At 36.4% G+C, this 21,049-nt stretch overlaps 1 protein-coding gene across 4 annotated transcripts; it reads right to left on the bottom strand.

The window, feature by feature from the left end:
- Positions 1 to 1,027: 1,027 nt before the first annotated feature.
- On the bottom strand, positions 1,028 to 19,920 carry LOC119657772 (cyclic AMP response element-binding protein B). 4 transcript variants are annotated; one of them, XM_038064842.1, is made up of 6 exons: positions 19,131 to 19,920; positions 7,093 to 7,393; positions 6,164 to 6,295; positions 5,925 to 6,075; positions 5,722 to 5,859; positions 1,028 to 2,674 (listed from the first exon to the last, which is right to left on the bottom strand). In XM_038064842.1, the coding sequence occupies exons 2-6, from the start codon at positions 7,261 to 7,263 to the stop codon at positions 2,466 to 2,468; spliced, it is 801 nt and encodes a 266-aa protein (XP_037920770.1). In that variant the 5' UTR covers positions 7,264 to 7,393; positions 19,131 to 19,920; the 3' UTR covers positions 1,028 to 2,465. The 4 variants fall into 4 exon arrangements, with proteins under 4 accessions (XP_037920770.1, XP_037920766.1, XP_037920767.1 ...); XM_038064838.1 differs by having other exon boundaries at positions 6,164 to 6,313; positions 19,131 to 19,919; XM_038064839.1 differs by lacking the exon at positions 19,131 to 19,920 and adding an exon at positions 11,753 to 12,041 and having other exon boundaries at positions 6,164 to 6,313.
- Positions 19,921 to 21,049: the final 1,129 nt, after the last annotated feature.

The raw sequence follows: 21,049 nt of genomic DNA, 5'->3' as shown, positions 1-21,049 counted from the left end.
TTTAAACATGTTCTTTCTTGGATTTAAGTGATTCACTACATTCAGCATAGTTTTAGAAGTGTTGTTTTCTCCAAATTCTTATTTTTCTTGCAAATTTTAATAATGATAAATTTATTTAAAATTTGTCATTATACAGAAAATACTTTGTTTTAAAATCGAAGGCACTTTTATGAATTTTTCGTTTTTAGTAAATTTCGAATCCCCAACATTATATGTTCTCAATACTTATCTAAATATATACATCAAATTTTTTGAGAAAAGAAAATGAATAAAATAATACCACATGTATAGGAGAACAAAGAATTCATTGAAGCTTGAAAAGAATGAAACGAAACTGAATATCCAATTAAATTTCACTTTGCCATTAAGGCGAATTTCCAAACAAATAACGCCAGTTTATTATATTTTGTCTCAGCGGGCTAGTTGACCCACATCATGAAAAAGATATCACAAGGTTTATCGGATTATCTGATTGAATATCATTGGTGAAGTCAGTTTTCAGATCCTCGCGATATGCGAAATTTCACCTGCGTCTAGAAATCAAATGTGGAAAGAAAGTTCGAAAAGAACAAAGTTTAGTTTGATTTTTTCTTATTTAGCTCGTTATGTTTGGGTTCTTATAAAGCGAATGCCGGAAAGGTACGCACAAAAAATATCAGTAAAACAGCACTTCAGGAGGTTCCATTCCACAAAGACATGTGCTGCGAAAATATTCAGCAAATTACGTGCATATTTTGATTGCTCCACCAATACACCTCATAGATTCAGTTGAATGCGATTGAAGTTGCAATAATTGTCATGTCTTAGTATTCCGATTTTTTTCACATATTCCACATGCTGGTTGTAAATATACTATATGCCGTTCATAATTAGCGTGTCAAAATTTAATTCAAAAGCCAGTGCCGTCACGATACGATGGATTTCTTTCGATAAAAGGAGCGTATAATTCAAACGGGCTGGGTTTTTCAGCTATAACCAACAGAAAGAAAATTCATATACAATATAAAAACAAAAACAAACAAATGAATAATTAACTTAAAAATATGCAACGTAATATTTATTATAATATTCCTTCTCTGTTTTACCTAAATATAATAGTCATCAACACATGTAAACCCGATCTAACACCTATCGGTTTACATAACATCATGTACATTTAAATTATTTACCACAATATTATTTTTAAGTTGTTTTTACAAGTTTATACATATAATATTTTATGTACTTCAAATTTATATATTCGTATATAGAAAATTTTGCTCGCATTTAATTACCATTATATTTACTAAATTTATATTAATTATAATGAAGATAGCTTTAACTACATGTACACATTCTAATCATATTTTCTCATTTTTTAAATTTTTGCTCTTTTAATATTTACAAAGACAAATTATACTTTCAGATTGAATTACCAGCAATTGTATCTTTATCTTGTGTGTTACCTCTTCAGAAAAGAAGTATCGTTCCAAAGATAAATTTTTAAGTATTTTTGAATGAATCATTTAATAAAGTCGTGTTTTCGTTTTTCTATTAAAACAAATTTTCATGTGCTTTGAGAAAAACCAAAAATATCTCTCTGGTTAAAAAACTAGTTAAAAAGATTCATATCAATTTGCATACACTATGCGAAAAGTTTGATATATTCAGTTGCGGAAATCATGCATGATATGAGATTTTCCAAACTTGCAGAATATGTATCAACATATTTATCAGATAAGAGCACTCTTCAATAAGATGCCGGGCAGTGCTCTTAATTATAGAGGTCATGGAATTCAATTGAATGAATTCTGAGTCTAAAACCCCTTTTCTGTCGAATTTGACAATCAAGCAACACCCACAAATGTCAACCAATAATCATTCATGCGTTTGCATTACTATAGGTTCAAAATTATTTAAAAATGCAACATCACAGCAAATAACTTCCATTTGACACCATTTTTTTAATTAAACTACCAGGAATTATCTATGTACAAAGCAATTCGTGGGATGATTCGGAAGAAAGTCCCGCTCGCTTCCTTTACAAAAAACAATTTAGAGTAAAGGCATTGCGATATTTGGAATATGTATCAGCAATCTTCATGCGCCAAATTCTGTTCTCTAAATTATATGTATCAACGAATCTGAACAGGATATGTTCCTCCTTCCATGTTCGCAAATTGAATAATAACGATTCTCATATAATCAATAACGACAGGACAGAAGGTTGTCTTGTATATTCTGACTTTTTTTTTACACAGTTTTTGGATGTAAGCCACAAATTAATTTTATACGAAAGCAATAAGACCCCGTTTTGAATATTAACTTTACTATCAAAATATTGCCAATTGGGAATAAAATGTAAATAAATAATGGGACACTGTTTTAAAATAAAAAACTAAAACAACAATCTTAAAAATGATTTCATTCTTTCTTACTGGTATTCATAAAGTAGACTAATCCAATGTTTTCGGGTTAGGCCTGTCTCAATCGTTTTTCTGTTGACAATATAATTCCTTAAGTGCTTTTAATTCCTCAATAAGAGCTTTATTTTGGTTTTCTAGCACCGCAACCCGATTTTCCAGGCACTTAATATACTCCTTCTTTTTACGTCGACATTCACGTGCAGCTTCTCGATTCTTTTGCAATCGAATTTCACGTTTACGCGATTGATCTTCGGGTGAAGGTCCCAGAGCTGAAAATATCACGTATTTTATATAATTATTTTTTTTCCGCTAGTCAAAAAATATAAAATTAAAACTGGAGGTTTTTAGAAAATCCTGATTGCGAATTTATAATTTTGAATTTACATTTCTGGAAGGTAACTTCCCTAAAATAGATTTGTTATGTTTGTATTTATTGTAGTCGACGTGTAGGAAACATGTGCACAATGAAATTACACTAGAAATTGATTTTTGCAGAAGTAAATCCTTTGTCAAGCAAAGAGGCTAAGGAAAAAGCTGTCCCGAAAAGGATGATAATTTTATAAATGTAACAACGAAACACCTCAGATCAACATCTAGTAACAATTATAATGTGGATTCGAGAACGTTCATTCTGTAGCCTTAATTTAACAGGGAGCACAGAACAAAAGCATAGGAGATTAGACTCCAAATATGCAATTAAATCATAGCTGAATTAAATTGTGTATTTTTGAAGGATGAATTTCAGAAGCGAGAACAAAGCAAAGGATAACCGAAAAAATATAAAATCATACCAGTTGGCCACTGGGATAGATAGGTTCGGGAATGTGGGAGGGTTCTTTTGAAGACTTCAGTCCTTTACGTATCATCCCTTCTTTCTTGTGGAAAGTTAGAAGCTGGTATTCTACAGATATTTGACTGGAAACGTATAGTAAGGTACTATGCCCAGCCATTCCCAACACTTTGTATTGGAATAGCTTTCTGAATTCAAACGAAGAAGGAAGGAGTAAGAAGAAAGTCTTCACTTCACTGTTGGATTGAGGAACGGAGAGAGCGCACTATTCTTGGCCGTCCCCAATATTTCACTCTTTTTCGATGGAGATGTTCTCGTTTCATTTGTTGCCGGGAGGAAGATATTGGTTGGCGGCGAGTATTAGATTAGATATAGAGCTTAGTAGCGCAAAGACTAGAGTGTCACGGATTTCGTCATTGGGCGTACAGCATTTGCAGCGATAGTGCATTCTCATTTCATTGTCGGATTCCAGACAAAGAAGAGTGGATTTTCGCGTTTTCCCTTTTGAATTCGGCTTATTTATTCTCCTATTCTAAGACCGAGAGCGACTCCTTCGAGGTCTCTTTTACCAGCGTACACCTTGTACATTTGGTACAATTATGATTATGATGCCACCTCGGCATCAGTGAGTTTTGCGAAGGTTTGGAGTAGAGCTTTTTGCTCTTTTGTTGAGCATAGCCTCATTTAGGTTATTTGTTGAGCGTAGGTTCATTCTGGCTTTTAATTGGGTGTAGATTTATTTTAGCTTTTCGTAGTAGAATCATTTTTCTGTTTTCTTCAATATCAATTACTCCAAACAGACATGTGATAGGTATATAATATATGCGTGCTAATGAAGTTTGAGAGTAATGTCTAATTCAGCCATATTTAATGTACGTTCTATAAATGTACATATGTATGCTACTGTGCACGAAGTAAACCGGAAATATGGGTACGTTCAATTTATATACGTGCATATTCGGAAGTATTCAGAAATAGACAGTTTGTTTATTTAGGGTGTCTTGTAGTTTGGAAAAATATGAAGGAATATGTTGGATTTGTAGCTAAATACGGAGAGAAAAATGTGCGTTCAAGTTTCTTACATAAGATGAACACAAAACCTTTATACCCGAAGCGCGAGCTTCTGGTATTCCGACTTATTTTCTCTTTCTGTCTTTCTTTCGAACTTAGATGCAATTTCGAATTTCCTTCTAGTCATCATAAAAAATTAGGTTCTATAACGATTGCTAAACTTTCGATTTATTTGAAAATATTCTACGTATTTGTAGATAAATTTGGACATCCGCGACATTCTAGAATGTTTGTAGTGACCGCTTGCTTTTTCTATTTGTATATTATGTAGTTTTATTTTGATTCTTCTAGCTAGCGATTTCGTTCGCCTTTGTCCTGTGACGGGCAGACAAGAAAATTCTTTAGTGAATTTTTCTCCTTGCCAACCCTACATTTGCATCAAGGGGCTATTTCGATATTTTAAGTTTAATTGTAAGGTTTGATTTATTAGGTTGAGTAGAAAGTCATTACGTGTTTTTGCAACATGTAAACTAAACTGCAATTTTTAGTTATAAATGTAAATATATATTTCAAGAGCGATTTACCCCTTTCTCAGTAACTAGCTAAAAATTGTAATTTGGAGGAAGCTACCCCTTGTCTATCAATTTTCGACGTAATGTTTCGCGTCAAACGAATTCAAAAAGCAGAACTTCATCAGGAGGAAAGTTATACTCTCAGTGTGATAGGAATGAAAGTGTGAGCTCCTAACAGGAAACCGGGCAATAAATTTTGAGATGTGTTACCCGCAACTGACACCTTATAAAAAAGCATAAGGGTTTTTTGGCGAAATAGTAAATGTATCTGCTAAATTGGCATATCAGTTAAAAAAATTTCTTTTGAAAACCTCATTTATAATTTTTCCATTTCCATTCTGAAAAGACAGGAAAAAATGCAGAGCAAAACTAAAAAGTCAAGTAACATCACTGGACGGGTGATTCGAATCTAACTGGATCAAATTAAAGTTAAATTGATGTAAATCTTCATCATATTTGTGGATTAATGAAGCAACTGTTGACAGTAGAACTCATCATCATGATCGGCAAATAATCCATAAAGTTTTAATGTTGCTCTTTCACATTAATCGTGTAGCAGAAAGAGATCCACTCCACTGATTTGTACGCATTGCAGAATGAATGAGGGAAATGAAATCTGGGTCCTCAACTACGATCCCTAGACTCGATGTGTATACCATTTTCAGTTATTGCTTACCATAAAAATGAAATGAGAAAAAAAGTAGAATTCATCTACGTTTATTCATTGGTGATCGGAAGTCTTTTCAACTTTATTAAACTGAGATTTTGGGCGAATAGGTGTTTCACCTATCGTTGTTATTGCCTTTCTGAATTGTTTCCACTTTATTATTTAAAACTATTAAATTAAAATTCGTTCTCAAATATTTGCTATTTCCAATCTTAAAAAATCCCCAAAAAGATTTGTATCTAGAATCTTCCCTCAAATAATATTTATTTTGCTTACCAGGTACATAAAAAGTTGCTTCCTGACCAGGTGTCGTTATTTGAAAAACTGTAGTACCACCCACGCCAGGTCCAGAGATAGTGTGACCAGGGCCACTATCATTACCACTATTCATATTGGCAATTTGCAGCGTTGTAGCTATTAAAACAATTTCAGTATAATCCCTATGATCTAAAAATTACAAACAATTAAATTTTAAATACCTGCTATATCTGGTCCACTAATTTCTTTGAGAATTTTATGATAAGACGGCCGCCTTGTAAGTTCTCTTCGCCTTTTCGGAGAATCATCGTCTGTTAAGCTTTCTTCACTATTTGTATCGATGGTGTGTTGTTGTTGTGGTTCTGGTTTTATCTGTCAGTATAAGATATTATTTTTAATATTTCCCAATATTAGAATTAATAATAAAAACAATATGAAATAGGGAAAGTGAGATATTTACGTGGACTTGCAGCGTATTGCCACCGGCTGAATGGATAACTGTGTTTTGTTTGTTGAGATAGACAACGCCTCCCTTGGGTAGTGTTGCCCCTGGATGCGTGTTTGCTGTTTGTATCACTGATGACTGATTCGCCTGTATTACAGATTGAGCCTAGAATTAGTTTTTTTCTTTGTATATTGAATACCCATATTTTTACATATTACAATTTTTTCCTGCATTACGATGGTATAATATTTTTGCACAAGGTTTCTGCTTATTAGTATATGGTAATATTATGATAAAATGAACATGAGAAATAAGATAGAAATCGTTAAGAAAATGCAATTAATTAAATCCTAAAATTATAGAATTAATCAAGCTTTTTCTCGTTGAAATAAGTAAGTATTTGTTCTATTAATCTATTATACGGTGACTCAAACAATTGATCGCGATTTTGTTCACTGAAATCATGTATGTGGCTTCTTGCAAAATACGATAAAAAATAACGGACATTCTAACGAACGGTGTTTGTCTATTTTGGGACTTGGAGACAGAGCTGGCTGAACTACCTCAAATTCTTTACAAAAAATTTATTCAGAGCATCCATGACAAAATAAATGCTGCATTATGGGCAAAAGGGGATTATACTAAGGGATAGCGTGGAGCCTCGAAAAATTTACCGAGTATATGAAGTTGGTTTCTTATTTTAGTTTATGCTTTAACATATATTACGTGGAAGATGACAAATTAGTTAGTTTATTAGTTGTATAATAAAACATTTTTGAAGAGAATAATTTGCCTAGTTTTTGTGCTATTCAGTTTCAAAGTAAAAATCGCGATCATTGTGTGTTATGCAAGCTTCCAGCCAACATCCACTCCTGATATGAGTTTCTTTAAAAATTTGATACTCTAATAGTGCGTAACATATTCCAAAAAAAAAATCAACTTACTGGAATATTCGGTGCTGGTAAAAAGTGGACGATATTAGCGCCTGTTGTAAGCACTGTATTTGTTTGCGTCGAATTCTGTTGTGGCCCTCCATCGTTGACCGTTTGCTGTCCGGACGAATCGTTGAGTGGATCTAAACTGCTATTTCCATTTTCTTCCACTATGCTATCCATTTTCTTTAAATTTAAAACAGCACCGCCACTTCCACCGTATCCGATTGTTATCCGATTTTGATAAGAAATTTTTGAAGACTTATCCTCCTATTTTATCTTAACTTGATTCGTATAATGATGCGGATCGAATCTGTAAAGGTAAAACATTTTATTCATTAACACACACAAAAAATACGGGTTACAAATTGGATATTGCATATTTTTAGATACTAAAGCAGCACGCATCGATTGTTGCATACTCCTTCGAAGTATTTATCCCTTAATCAAAAGATAGAGACAAAATAGCAGAGAGCTAAATCAAGATGGAAATCACAATTCATATAACATAACATAATCATGATGCAGTTGTAAATAGAGTAGAACGATGGAGTAGCATTCCAGTTTAGTATCACTGACCAAACAAAATTTTGACATTTTTGCCTCATTGGAAAGAAAAAAACACGACATAAAGCTTCATATACAAAGTATCTAAAAAAATATATATATCTAACTAACTCCGCTGAGGGATACGGTTTGCTTCGAGGAATTTTCATTTGTCTCGTCCGCACCGCAGCTATCACGGAATGGCTAGGGAGCCACGCCGATCTTGGCCAGGAGGGCTTTACAAAAGGAAAATTTTGAGACTATTTTGTTAAAGGTCTTGATGTCACCCGTGCTGAGTGGCATGTCCTGAAACCAGGGATTGGTGGGAATGTTAGGGAAAACACGACAGAAAAATCTTTATTTAAGGAAATGAGTTTGAAAGCCTCGTTCCATTCAGAATGGATTGCGTTACCTGTTAGTTGCCAGACGTCAGAAAAAGCATGATGAGGGGAAGTGAGGGTGCCGGTTCTTCTTGGTCGTTTGGTAGCATCACTGCCATTTCGTTGTAAGAATTTCCACTATGCTCAGGAACCCAGAGTGCAAGCACTTTTTTGAAACGAGCTTTCCTCATTTCATCGTATGCTCAAGCAGCCAGGTAATTGACTGAGGTTTTGTTAATGAAGACTTTAATGGCTTCATAGGAGTCCTTGATGATTAGGATTTTCTTTAGCTTAGCCGTACCTGACAGCTTCATTGCTTGAACAATCGCCCGTAGGTCAGCCAAGAGAACAGAGGTTTTGGTTATCCTGAGCATAGAGCAGAGTTGTTGTACCTTTGAGGAAACCGCATATCCCGCGTTAACGGCGTCGAACAAGCCAAGCTTCCAATTTTTGAGCTTCGATTTCACCACATACGACAAGATCCACTTGTCATGGGGGTTAATATGGAGAAGTGCTCGAACGGGACAGGGGTTACATCTGCATGTGAGTTTTCTAGGATAGAGTAAAATTCGTTGAAAACAGCCGTTAGTGTGTTTGATGTGATATAATTGTCCCTGATGAGGACATAAAAGGAGGTGGTTGAACATTTTGGCATTGAGAATCTTTTTGATTGCTAGTAAAGATCTCCCGTAAGAGGGAAGAGGTTCGCCCGCTGGCGTAAATATGGCATGCATTGAATAAGGTCTCATGAGGCCAAGACGACGCCTCAGGTAAACCGCCTTAAGAGATTCGATCTCCTTGTCAAGGTATTTGGGAACAAAAAATGAAGAGGAGTCACAGTCAAGGATTGGTCTAAAAATCCCTCTATATAGCTTGAGAGCTTCTCCAGGGTGGAGTTCCCAGCTGACCCCGTTGGAAAAATTTATGACCCTGGTCGCCTGCATGCCCTTAACCGAGATGTATTTAATGTGCTCGTAAATGCATCGAAATTCGGGAATCGGTTTGCACTTACAGTCATATAGAGTACAATATACAGTAAGCAAAACTGAAACAAGGACACCGTCGTAGGAAATACAAAAGTGTTTAGAAAGGGGGTAAAAGAAGTTGTATTTTGTTTCTTACAAGAATGGAAGGTATAGGCTGTTAGATGCAAGCGAAGAGAATTAACGAAAAAGTGTTAGATATAATCCTCACAACGAAGCCCGTATTCTCGTAGGCAAAATTGAAATCCGTACAGAGCTAAAAATTGTAATAATGGCATCAACAACTTAAAAAATGATTAGTTAATATTTGGTATGAAAATCTTTGTCTTCCTCTTCATTGCATGGATTCGACCAGACGATAGACATATTTTTTTCAATTCTTCGAGAAGATGTTCCATTAATTGTTTTTGCTCGAAATGGAATGTTCGCGAAATCTGTCATCGACGTAATTCCACAGGTTCGCAATGAATAGTGCAAACAACTAAAATAGAAGAAGAAAAATGGTACAGGTCGCGATTGCAATGGATCAGCCTCCGAAATAGATTTAAAGCGGCTCCAGAAATTAAAACAGAACTAAAGAGAGAATCGAGCCCATGCAATATGAGCTTGTGAACGGTGCATAATTAGATAAAATATGGCAAAATGTATTGAAACTTCCTGAAAATTAAATAGGCATAAAGTAAAATCTATGTAAGCACATAAACCTATAGAATTCAAGTTCTACCTGTTTTTTTAAGGCTGTTAAATTATGTGTTCAATGCTGCCGTTGAAGAGGAAAGGTCGGTTGTACTGTGAACCTCTGTCGAAACGCATCGTCACGGAGAACTATGCAACGGTTATTGGAGCAGCGATACGAGATCAAACTTTGTGTAAAACGGCAAAAGAGACTCACAATATGATTGCTGTCATGGATAGACCGGATGTTTTCAAATGGCACAAGCTGTTCCGAGGGAGTAGAGAAAATGTGGAAAGCGACAACTCCGGATGCCTTTCGACCAGCAAGACGAACGAAAATGTATCGTGGAAAATTTTCTGAACAATAATCGTAAGATAAGTATCAGAATGATTTCTAATCAAAAAGAGCATTCCTCTAGTCCAAGTTTGCACGAAAAGCGATCTGCTAGGACCTCGACATTTCAGACAATGTAGTGACCGGTGATGATACATCGCCAACAATTGGCTGGTGTACCATAATAATGCACCGAGTCACATAGCATTCCACGTAGTGGATCTTGCCCAGTACAGGGTGGCACCGCTGCCTCAGTCCCCCCTACAGCCTCGACTTGGCCCCGCCAGACTTTTTCTATTCCCCCCGAGGACAAAATCGACGCTCAAGGGGAAATTTGAGGGCTCGGCAGAGGCAGCTCAACAGGCCGTGACGAGGGAACTAAACATTTCGGGCTAGGTGTTCCTGGAGGCGTACGAAAACTCGTTGGCAGCAGGAAATAGATTCGGAATGCAGTATATAGATGCTTATTTGTAAAATTCCAATCGTTGGACTATTCTCATGAATGATGATTTTTTTAAATAGTGAGTCCTAATACTTTTGGAACAGACCATATATTCCCCATCATAATCGACAATATTTTCGAGCAATTACTATCCAGGGTTCCTTTTGGAAATAAGCAAGCGCGGAAAATTGTTGCCGGTGGGTGTGCATACACCTGAATGAACGGCGCGATGATTGCATTGGTCAACCCTCGTCGATTCATTATGGAATGTTACCGTGTATTCAACAATAATAAAGTCCTTACTGTATAGAACTATCGTGAATAGCGCAGATCGAATAAAATTGGTACCTTCTTTCCGTGACTAAAATTTAAACGGAAAGTTTTCATGTGCCCAGTCCAGTTCCCTCCCAAATTATCTGTGTAAATATTGCCGTGAGAAAAGTCAAAACAAATTAGTTTTGTTGGTTTTTCCTTTCCAAATCTCGAAAATTTATCATTTCTCCACAGCAAAGTATTTTGGAAAATTTTGTTTTCTAAACATTGCTAACTTTTTTTAAAAAATTCAATGTAAACAGAACTTTAAATGTTAAACTTAAAATTGGAATGACCTTTATATTTTTTCCTAGTCTAAAGTCACGCAGGACAGTATATCAGATACCAAATCAAACTATCCATTTGGTAGGATTATAATCTCCTCCAGAAAATGCAATGCAACAGATTTTGTGATGTATTAGGAAGCAGGTGATAATGAACCATCCTTACGGTTCGGCATTCTGTCAACAGAATAACGACTATGGAGACCGAAAACTCAGAGGGGCACACTTGCCGCAACTATTCAGACAAACATCAATCAAGCATCGAATCAATTAGCTTTACATCTCAACTTTTTCCACTCAACCTGAGAAAAACAACGAGTCTTATTTTACTGATGACGTCATACATATGTGTTGATTTCCTTCATTCCATGACTTGGTAGACTTCTCTTCGCGCGACTTTTATACAAAACGGACTACGCGGCGCGCTAGTGCCCCGAGTCAACGAATCACTTCGAAATGACCTGATGATCGAAATTACATCGCAGCGTGACACAATTAGTTTGTTTTCGTCGAGAAACTAACAGAAATCTGTGCGGCAATCACGCTCGATGCACTCGGCTAGAGAACGGCCTCTTACACGGCGATCACACAATCGTACATTCACCACGAAACAGTCACTGTTATGGAATTTACGATGTGGCTGACGAAAGTCAAGGGGCCAGAGAAAGACCTTCCAAGCAAAAAATCTGTTTGTTTTCATTATTTTGTCCGATTACCTTTCGAAAATCGCCAAAAAGGAATCGAGTTGACACTTCGTGTTGTGAGAATGTCGTCACTCGCGATATCGCCAAGTAAAAAGTTACTATACCTACACAAGTGACATATGGCGAATGTACACAGTTTCTTCACTGCGCCGTGAATTGGAGAGTTTTAGCGGAGGTTTAAACCATATTAGAATCAGATGGCAAATTGTACTCTAGAAACTCCCGCAGTTTGAATAGAAGGCGAGATTCTGTAAATTCGCGATATGAGCGAAAGCTCGTGAATCATACAGAGATATAAGAGCATCATTTCAACAATTTGAATACAAAAAAATCGGTTTCATCTAATCCTTTACATACATTACAAACGTCTCTTTACGGTTTACTCTTTCGGCAAAATTGTAATGATAATAAGAATTTTTACGTAAAAAATTGCCAGAAATAGTATCATTTTCCTTTAATGAAAAATTTATAAATTTTCAGTCAAATATAAAACAATTGAGCAGCATTAGGTTAGCCGATAAAGACGTAGAATCAACCAGTTCTTATATTTTGTCATGTGCATTTTTTGTGAATTTCCAATCCATCGCAAATCCCCAATAATGGCCTGCGTCCACTACAAAACTTCATTATTATAATAATGTTCATGATTAACCAATTTTTCGCGGTATTTCACACATATTTTGGGTTATATGGAGTACGGTATGATAACCATAAAACTAGCACTTATGGTTCCGTAGATCAGGTAGAGTAAATATCGATTATCATCAAACGAAAACAAATTCAAACTTAATTAAATAGAAATGTTCAACACTGCATGTCCCATATATACAAAAAGCGGAAATTATACAATTAAAAAGTTTTACTTAAAAATAATTGTTGGGAAAATAACGTAACCAATTGCAAAAAAGAATTGAATAAAATTTGTAATAAATAATTTGTCAACTTTTCATTATTTTCCTAGGTATCAGTTAAAGCTAAAAGCTGTTGAGGTTAGGACATATTTTGTACTTCCCAATGATTTAGTAGTTAAGTACTAAGGAAGAGAGTAGCTATCGAAATACCTATTTACAAATAAAAAAAATGAATTGTAGTAGCAGAAGCTACATATTTTTATTTTATTTAGAAGAACTACAAGCATCGGAATTACTATTTTTTAACGATGGCATTTGTTTGGTTTCTTACCGAGTCACGACTTTAGCAAAATAGTTCTGAGTTCGAAGAAAGAGACAAGCAAAGCCGAACTGAAAATAAACACTAACAAAACCAAGGATCTTAATGTGAGTGATCATCAAGTTCCTATGTTTTGGGACCATAAAGGTATAATTCTGATTAAAGGTGAGGAAGGGGGGGGGGGCATTAACGCGATAAGCTACTGTGAGGCCCTAAAAAAAATGAAAAGATCGATTCAGAATAAAGGAATAGAAAAGCATACTGACAAAGTAAGTCCGAATTCTACAAAACAAACCAACGACAACTGGCAAATGCTGCACTATTGAGATGGGACATACTCCTGACTTGATGCTTTCAGATTACCCTCTGTTCACTTTCCTGAAGGTGCATGTGGGTGGGAAAAATTTTCCATCGAGGGAAAAGTTAAGAGGAGTTGTGGAGAAGAAGATGAAGGGGCTGGCGGAAGAATTTTTCGAGGAGACTTCGAAGAATCACATCACTACCTTCACCGAAATGGATGGCGGCTATTTACTTTGAGATTTTTACAAATGTAAACATGTTTTTTTTTTGTTTTTAAGTAATTGAAGCCTACAAAAACTTATTTGAGAGATCTCGGAGTCGTTATTTTGAGAACTAGATATCATATAGGATCATCATTTTTTGTTTTTAAAAATGATCATCATCATGATTTGCTTCTGAGTACAGGCTCTTGTTTTGGTGAGCACCACGTAGCACATTTCTCTCTCTTACTGCTGTAAGAACCAAGTCGTCCTTGAGAAAGTATTATACCAATCGAGCTCTTCCACTTAATTATATCCGAGAAAATGTTTCCAACTCGTCTTGGCATGTGTGGCAACAATCCACTTTAAACTCAATATAAAATGTTACTCGCTGCATGCGCGGGGATTCACCGTTCCAATATTCTTGCCAAATTAGCTGCCGGCAGGTGCAACGGTTTCCGAGCAAAGTGCGTGTGACAGACAGATAGACAAACTGAAAATTTTTGGTAAGATTTTGTTGACAAAAAAAATTGTTTGTCTCCTCCTATTTCTTTGTGATAAGACTATGTTCAAATTATTCTATTCTACTTTCTTAATTAGAGGCAATATTAGACTTGAGAATATATAAACCATAAATCATCATCATCATCAACGGCGCAACAACCGGTATCCGGTCTAGGCCTGCCTTAATAAGGAACTCCAGACATCCCGGTTTTGCGCCGAGGTCCACCAATTCGATATCCCTAAAAGCTGTCTGGCGTCCTGACCCACGCCATCGTTCCATCTTACGCAGGGTCTGCCTCGTCTTCTTTTTCTACCATAGATATTGCCCTTATAAACTTTCCGGGTGGGATCATCCTGATCCATACGGATTAAGTGACCCGCCCACCGTAACCTATTGAGCCGGATTTTATCCACAACCGGACGGTCATGGTATCGCTCATAGATTTCGGCATTGTGTAGGCTACGGAATCGTCCATCCTCATGTAGGGGGCCAAAAATTCTTCGGAGGATTCTTCTCTCGAACGCGGCCAAGAGTTCGCAATTTTTCTTGCTAAGAACCCAAGTGTCCGAGGAATACATGAGGACTGGCAAGATCATAGTCTTGTACAGTAAGAGCTTTGACCCTATGGTGAGACGTTTCGAGCGGAACAGTCTTTGTAAGCTGAAATAGGCTCTGTTGACTGACAACAACCGTGCGCGGATTTCATCATCGTAGTTGTTATCGGTTGTGATTTTCGACCCTAGATAGGAGAAATTGTCAACGGTCTCAAAGTTGTATTCTCCTATCCTTATTCTTGTTCGTGTTTGACCAGTGCGGTTTGATGTTGTTGGTCGATTCCATGAATAACACACTGAATTTCACGTGGTAACAAAGGAAATTATTTCTAATGGACAAAAAGAAAGCTTTGTTGAATGAAAGATGATTGCATTCTGAATGGTTTTATTCAAAATGTGTAACAAAACGTTCAAAGTGACCACCCTCCATCATTCAACCAAATGGGGCTTTTTTACCAAGATTATGTATGGCTTTTGATATTATTCTGCTTGATGTGTTTCTTATTATTCATTTTAGAGGAAGAAATTTCTCATAAGAACCTCAGAGTGGCCTTAAAACCACTTCTTTCAAATACACCCGTAAGAAGTAGTCAAATGGATATGAATCGCCCATAAAAACATATCCACCGTTCATGATATTCTTCATCAAGTAGGAATGTAACATCCCTACGTGACCCATTCTGTTGAAACCACATTCTCCTCCCTGTGTCAAGTGGTATATTTTCTAATAAACCAGGTAAGATAAATCGCAAAAACTTTTAGGCCCTATTAGCGAGTCTATAAAAATTCATTTTGTATTTCGTAGCCTTAAGGACACTGGTTTTTCAAACCCTAGAAAAATGGTAAGAATGCAGATTTAAATTTCGGCTGATTCGTTGTATGTTTTCTACTATTTTTGTAAACTGTTGTTGCGCATCCCTACTAGTTTAAAATCAATGACATGGCAGTATTACTGGTGTCATTCAATGTATCGCAGTTAGCACAAATCAATTGTTACCAATTGTGGAAGATTTTTACCTACTTGGTGTGTTTAAGTTCAGTCATTTGTCGTTTTTTCAATAGTGGTTTTCCATTTAATCAACTATAACTCAAATTGATGAAATAATGTTAACAAAATTTGATGATAGTGAAACCATCCATTCAATCCACAAAAAAAAACTAGTACATTGTATATTTTAGAATTCAAGAAAGGTTATGTGATGTGTTATGATGTTTAACATTAAAATTTTGGATGAATCAAAAAATTTTTTTTTGTTTTTAGATAACTGTTACTTCTCCCTAACTTACTTAATTTTTATAGTTTAGAGTGAGGTATTGGCCATGATTTCATTGTCCCAGCTATCGTAATTTTTGAGCTATTAAGATTTTATTATTGTAACGGCGGCGATTTTTTTAGAAATTAAAATGCTTGCTTGAAAACGGTAAAAATTATCTAATATTTTTCGGTTAGATTTTCATAAGGCTTGTCCGATCAAGTAAGTTTGATCTTTTTTGATAACAGATTTTATCTTTTGTTTAAAAAAATGGGGCATGGACGGAATTGTACTCCCGAGAAACGATGTTTTATAAGGAAGGATCAAGGAGAATACAACATAAAAAAAATATGTCAGGTCTTCTTTCCATTTCAGCTAAAATAAATGCAAATGGAATTAAATATAAAAAACAATTGATCCTCGTGGTCCAAAAAAAGAGTTTTATCGCCTTCGGACCTCAAATCAAGCCTCGAGTTTTCGAAGAAGAGTCCATGATTCCTTCCAACCAATATAAAAGCGGAATTCAAGTTGAAAGCATTCATTGAAAGGGTCCGGAACAGATTGAGGGATCATAATTTGAGCGACGGAAAGAACAAGCCGTTTTTGAAAGCAGCAACATATATTGCAAAAATAATTCGATTTGCAACAAACAAAAAAAAAAAATGCCAAATGGCCCACCAAAAAATGGATAAATATTTTGTGAATGGATGTTCCTTTTGTGGCAAAGGAGCAAGACAAGTCGGACGATAAAAGATTAAGAGCGGGCCCTTACCTACATTATAATAGGAAAAGCAGGCCCTTAAGCTTTTCCTACTATGATGTTGATCGAATATATTGGACTAAGAACACCATGGATCGAAGCATCTATGCAGATATTCTGCCGTCCCTCAGTAAGCTAACCACGAGATGCGTCCTAAATGGTTGCTCCAGCAGGGCAATGACCCAAAACATATGGACACAAGATCTAAAAAATGGTTTTTGAACAATGAAAGCGTCGTAATGAAGTAACCTGCTAATTCACCTGACCTTAATCCAATAGTAAAATTTTAGACAGACTTCAAAAAACAGTTTGGAGTCAAACAAAGGACGCACAACGAAATGTTGAATCTTTCTTTATTAATATTTTTTACTTAAGCATTATTTCGCTTTTGTTTATTATTGAACGAAATATTGAACCGTTTGTACTGTTTATTTTTTACAGCTCTTTCCTTGACCTTATGTAATGAATTCTGCTCTATATAAATCTTCGACACTGACATTTCTTTTACCGCCACTATAAGTGTACAACAGTTTTATATGAGAAGGGAAACCTTGACCTATTAACTTTGTTAATAAAACTTTCTAGACTTGAGCAGACTAGGGACGGGATGTATTTTGAGATCTAGATTTTTCTAGGTGCATTATCCTGATTTTCTCTGATCTTTAAATTGAGCAGGTTGTGAAAACGAGGCTTATCCTACTTTTTGGGTTGTGACTGCCTAATTTTCTAAACGACGTTAAAATCATAGCGGCTTCAAAGTGCTAATCGAATCAATTCATTTAAACTCCCATGTTGCAAAATTTTGTGAAAAAAAATTGCGCGGCTCGTTCGCATGTATGGGAAGCCTACCCTTAAACACAACAGGAATAGGTGGTTCTTCTTTACACAAAAAATGTGACAATAAGGCATAAATTTATTCCTTAACACAGTCCTTTCCGTAAACCGTTGAAAAGTTATTTTTGATTTCTCCCAAAAAAGATTTCATTATTATAATTAACAGAATGATTGATGATTCTCCCCCTGGAAACGTATCTTGTGATATATAATAAAATTTCATCTGAACACCTGAGTATGCAAAAAAACCCTACGCTTAAGGTTTGCTGTATATAATAAGAAGCCGCCAAACTTATCACATCTCAAGCTCTCAGCTTCTAATTTTCAACTTGTTTATATTTCTTGTATGCATTTATTTGGAAATGAACTTTTCTCACTTTGCTAATCAGTTGAAGTGGTTCCGTCTTACGAGCATGTCTTAAAGTGTAGTAAATTTGGACAGATAATGCAACCTTGACACATTACAATTTTCTTCATAAAAGTTAATTTACATTAGATCACTAGGGTTTTAGATTGGAAGGGCCCAAATCTAGCTGGTAGCAGTGAGATTTGTGTTCTAAGCTGAATGTCAAACATCAATCGGCTTAAGTAAAATATTCCACAAAAATCGCAGCCTGCAGTGTAAAGTATATTTTTGTTTGGTTTTACTACATATAATCTCTCCATTGTTTTTGGCGTAATATAAGGTGGCTACAAAAAATGAATTTGTTTTTTCGGTACAATAAAATGTGATTTCGGTATTTTTCCATTACTATGTATCTACTGTTGACTGATCTATTTTGCTACAGCTTTTGCTCTGAGATCAACGTAAAGGCGGGTTTCTCACCGAAAATAATCTGAAGACAAAACATAAAAGAGCATTAAACTATTTCAAACACGGCAAAATGACGTCAGGTCAGCATACCTTGAGTCTTCCAACTAATTCTCATTTTAAAAACGTCTATGGCTTTTGGTCGTTGCATTTCTGAGATATTGTTTAATAGTAACGGTAATTGGGCTGCCTAGATGTGCCACAAAAAACCCGGATCACACAGTAAATAGCATAGCTCAGTAGATAGGGAATTCGTTATCAGACTTCAAAAACGGCTTTAGATGTAATCTTCGGTTGACAACTGATAACCAATGTGGTAATCTGCTCTTCATATTTACCAACGGTTCCGCAAGCTTGGATGCTTCGGTTCCGAAACGAAACTTCAATCCCCATTCGCCGACACGAAGTATCGAATTTTCCGTGTAATTGCGTTGAAATTTGGCGCGCAAGTGCCCCATTGGATTTGACTTGCATCGAACACACGGGAGATTGTGAGTCTCCAGTCCGTCCGCTGCAAGTATCCAACAGATGTGAAAATACGAAGACAATCGACTGCTACGTCACGTAATAAATAAATTCCTATCACATGATTCTAAATTTCAATCGGCACCGCTGACAGATGCCAGCAACAGGAGAGAATCTTAAAAGTCGCATGCATGCTAGTAAATGTTAGATAGCCAGCTCTGGCCTCGCGGGTGCCCTTCGACATTAGGAGCTAATTGGAATCCTCCTCCTGGCGTTGCACATTGCTCTGGTGTACGGTGCGCAGGTGTGCAAGCAGTGCACGGAAATATGTTAAACTGTCAATCACTTTATTTTGATTTCTTATGCCGTGGCTCTGTGTGAACTCACAATCGCACTTAATTTCAGATTGCTGCCTGATTTCGACGCAATAGGCGAAGTAAATGTTAGAGTCGACAGTGACTCCGGGCTAACATATGTCAACGTTCCCCGGATCACAACGAAACATACAGTCTGCCTGCAATTTGAAGAAAACACTCACCCGCCAATAGCCTTCCGTTTGGCTTCGATGGGTTATCAGGATCTGGCTTTATCTCCGAAACGCTTTCCTTCCAACACCATCCACAATGCGGAAAACGTCAAGATGAAAACGTCTACGTAACGACAAGGGAGAACCTTTGCGCGCCGACTATTTCCTCGCCTCGTCTCGACGGAACTTTTGTCGTGTTTACTTTTTTATTATGGTCGGTGACGAGATAATGAGAGTTCACCGTGACGAACTTCGAACGGCGCTAGACCGTCAGTTCCCGCACAAAGTGGATTATTTTCGACAAATTATAGGCTCATCGCGCCTTCGGTAAATTTCCCAAGATTTCCGGCCAAGAGGTGAAATGTCAATTGCGGATGTAACGCGCCCGCTGCAAAGTAGCGAAAATCGCGAAAAATCCACTAACAAAATATTCTCGTTGCGATGATGTGATGACGACGATGATGGAATTACAATCAAATCGGGCCCGAGACCGAAATACGTAAAAAGCCACGTCAAAAATTCTTTTTTTACTTCTCCACTTCACACCCGTCGTCTTCGATCCACTTCGCCCCGTTCGGCTGGATTCCGATTTCGCGACCGCACTCCACTCGGCATACACTTTCCGCTCGTCCGCTCTCTCTCGATCAGTCGTCGTTTTCTCTTAATTTTCTGTCAGTTACGTTTTATAGATTCGTTCCTCTGATATCACTCGATTTCTTTCCACCCGGTGGGCAACGACGATGTGATAACAGAACACCAATTACACGATGGCGATTACAAATTCAAACTGAGAGAGAACTCGGTTCATTCCACAGTTTTGACATTTCACATGTTATTCCATTCGGAGCTGCAAAGACGAATGTGTTGGTGTATGTCACTCCGGGGGATGAGTGTGTGTTGGTGACTTTGGATTCGTCATCACGTTGTCAGATTTCATCAAAGATGAAAATTGCGAAAGGGCGAATGGAGGAGACGGTGAAAATGGCACAATGGTGCTTCGATGCGTCATAATCGCTTTGCGAAGAATGTGTGCCAGAGTAGAAGTAAATAGTAGGGGTATGGTGGTAGGATTCTGGATTAAAGCATGAAAAGTACTAGGAGTGCAAAGTTGAAATATTTATACTAAAAACTACACGGAAAGGTAAATACTATGGGGCCATTTACGTATAAAATGTTAATACGCTTTCAATTTGTGAGAATTACATTATTTACAAGCAATCATTAGCTATGAACTGCACTCTATAGATACACGTATGTATTTCTCATAGAAAATGCAAAAGAAATAAATGTTTTTCAGGATTTATGAGATGAATTCATGATTTCAAGGTGCGAAAAAATATAGCACATGCTTCTTTACTATTGCCTTTGCTTGAATTTTATTTTCAAAGAACCAAAGAGCTGTTGTTAAAACGAATAAACGTTATATACAACATAACATCACTCTCGCTCAATGTCCTGAAATCGATTGATCTTTAAGAGCAGCGCGGTTTTGAGTTTTCCAAATAGTTTCAGTGGACAAAAATCGTGGAGGACTGTAATATTTTTGGACTAAAAAAATTATGATCCAAACGAGTGAAGCAATTATTTCCAAGGAATTCGAGTGGAAGAGTTAATTTCACGTAAAGTAAAGTATAAAGTAGAAGACTGATGATGGTAAGTGCTGATAGTGGCTTTCGTTACTAAGAAAATGAATTCCGAAAAGTGCGTATGCTTTTCGAAAAACAGATATCTGATGGACTACAATCACAAATAATCCTATGATTTTTCAATATTTTACTTTTACTACTAATACGTGTCCATTTGTTTGTATTATATATTTGAACACGGAATCTGAAAAGTAAAATTGTATTTTTAAGAGAAACAAATCTAACTTTTTACCTAAATGAATATATTCAATTAGAATACTTCCAAGTATTCCATTTTAGCCACCG

The sequence above is a fragment of the Hermetia illucens genome, chromosome 5 (genome assembly GCF_905115235.1).
Source record: "Hermetia illucens chromosome 5, iHerIll2.2.curated.20191125, whole genome shotgun sequence".
Taxonomy (NCBI): Eukaryota; Metazoa; Arthropoda; class Insecta; order Diptera; family Stratiomyidae; genus Hermetia; species Hermetia illucens.
Note: the sequence above shows the minus strand (reverse complement) of the source record. Positions and strands in the feature narration are given on the sequence as shown.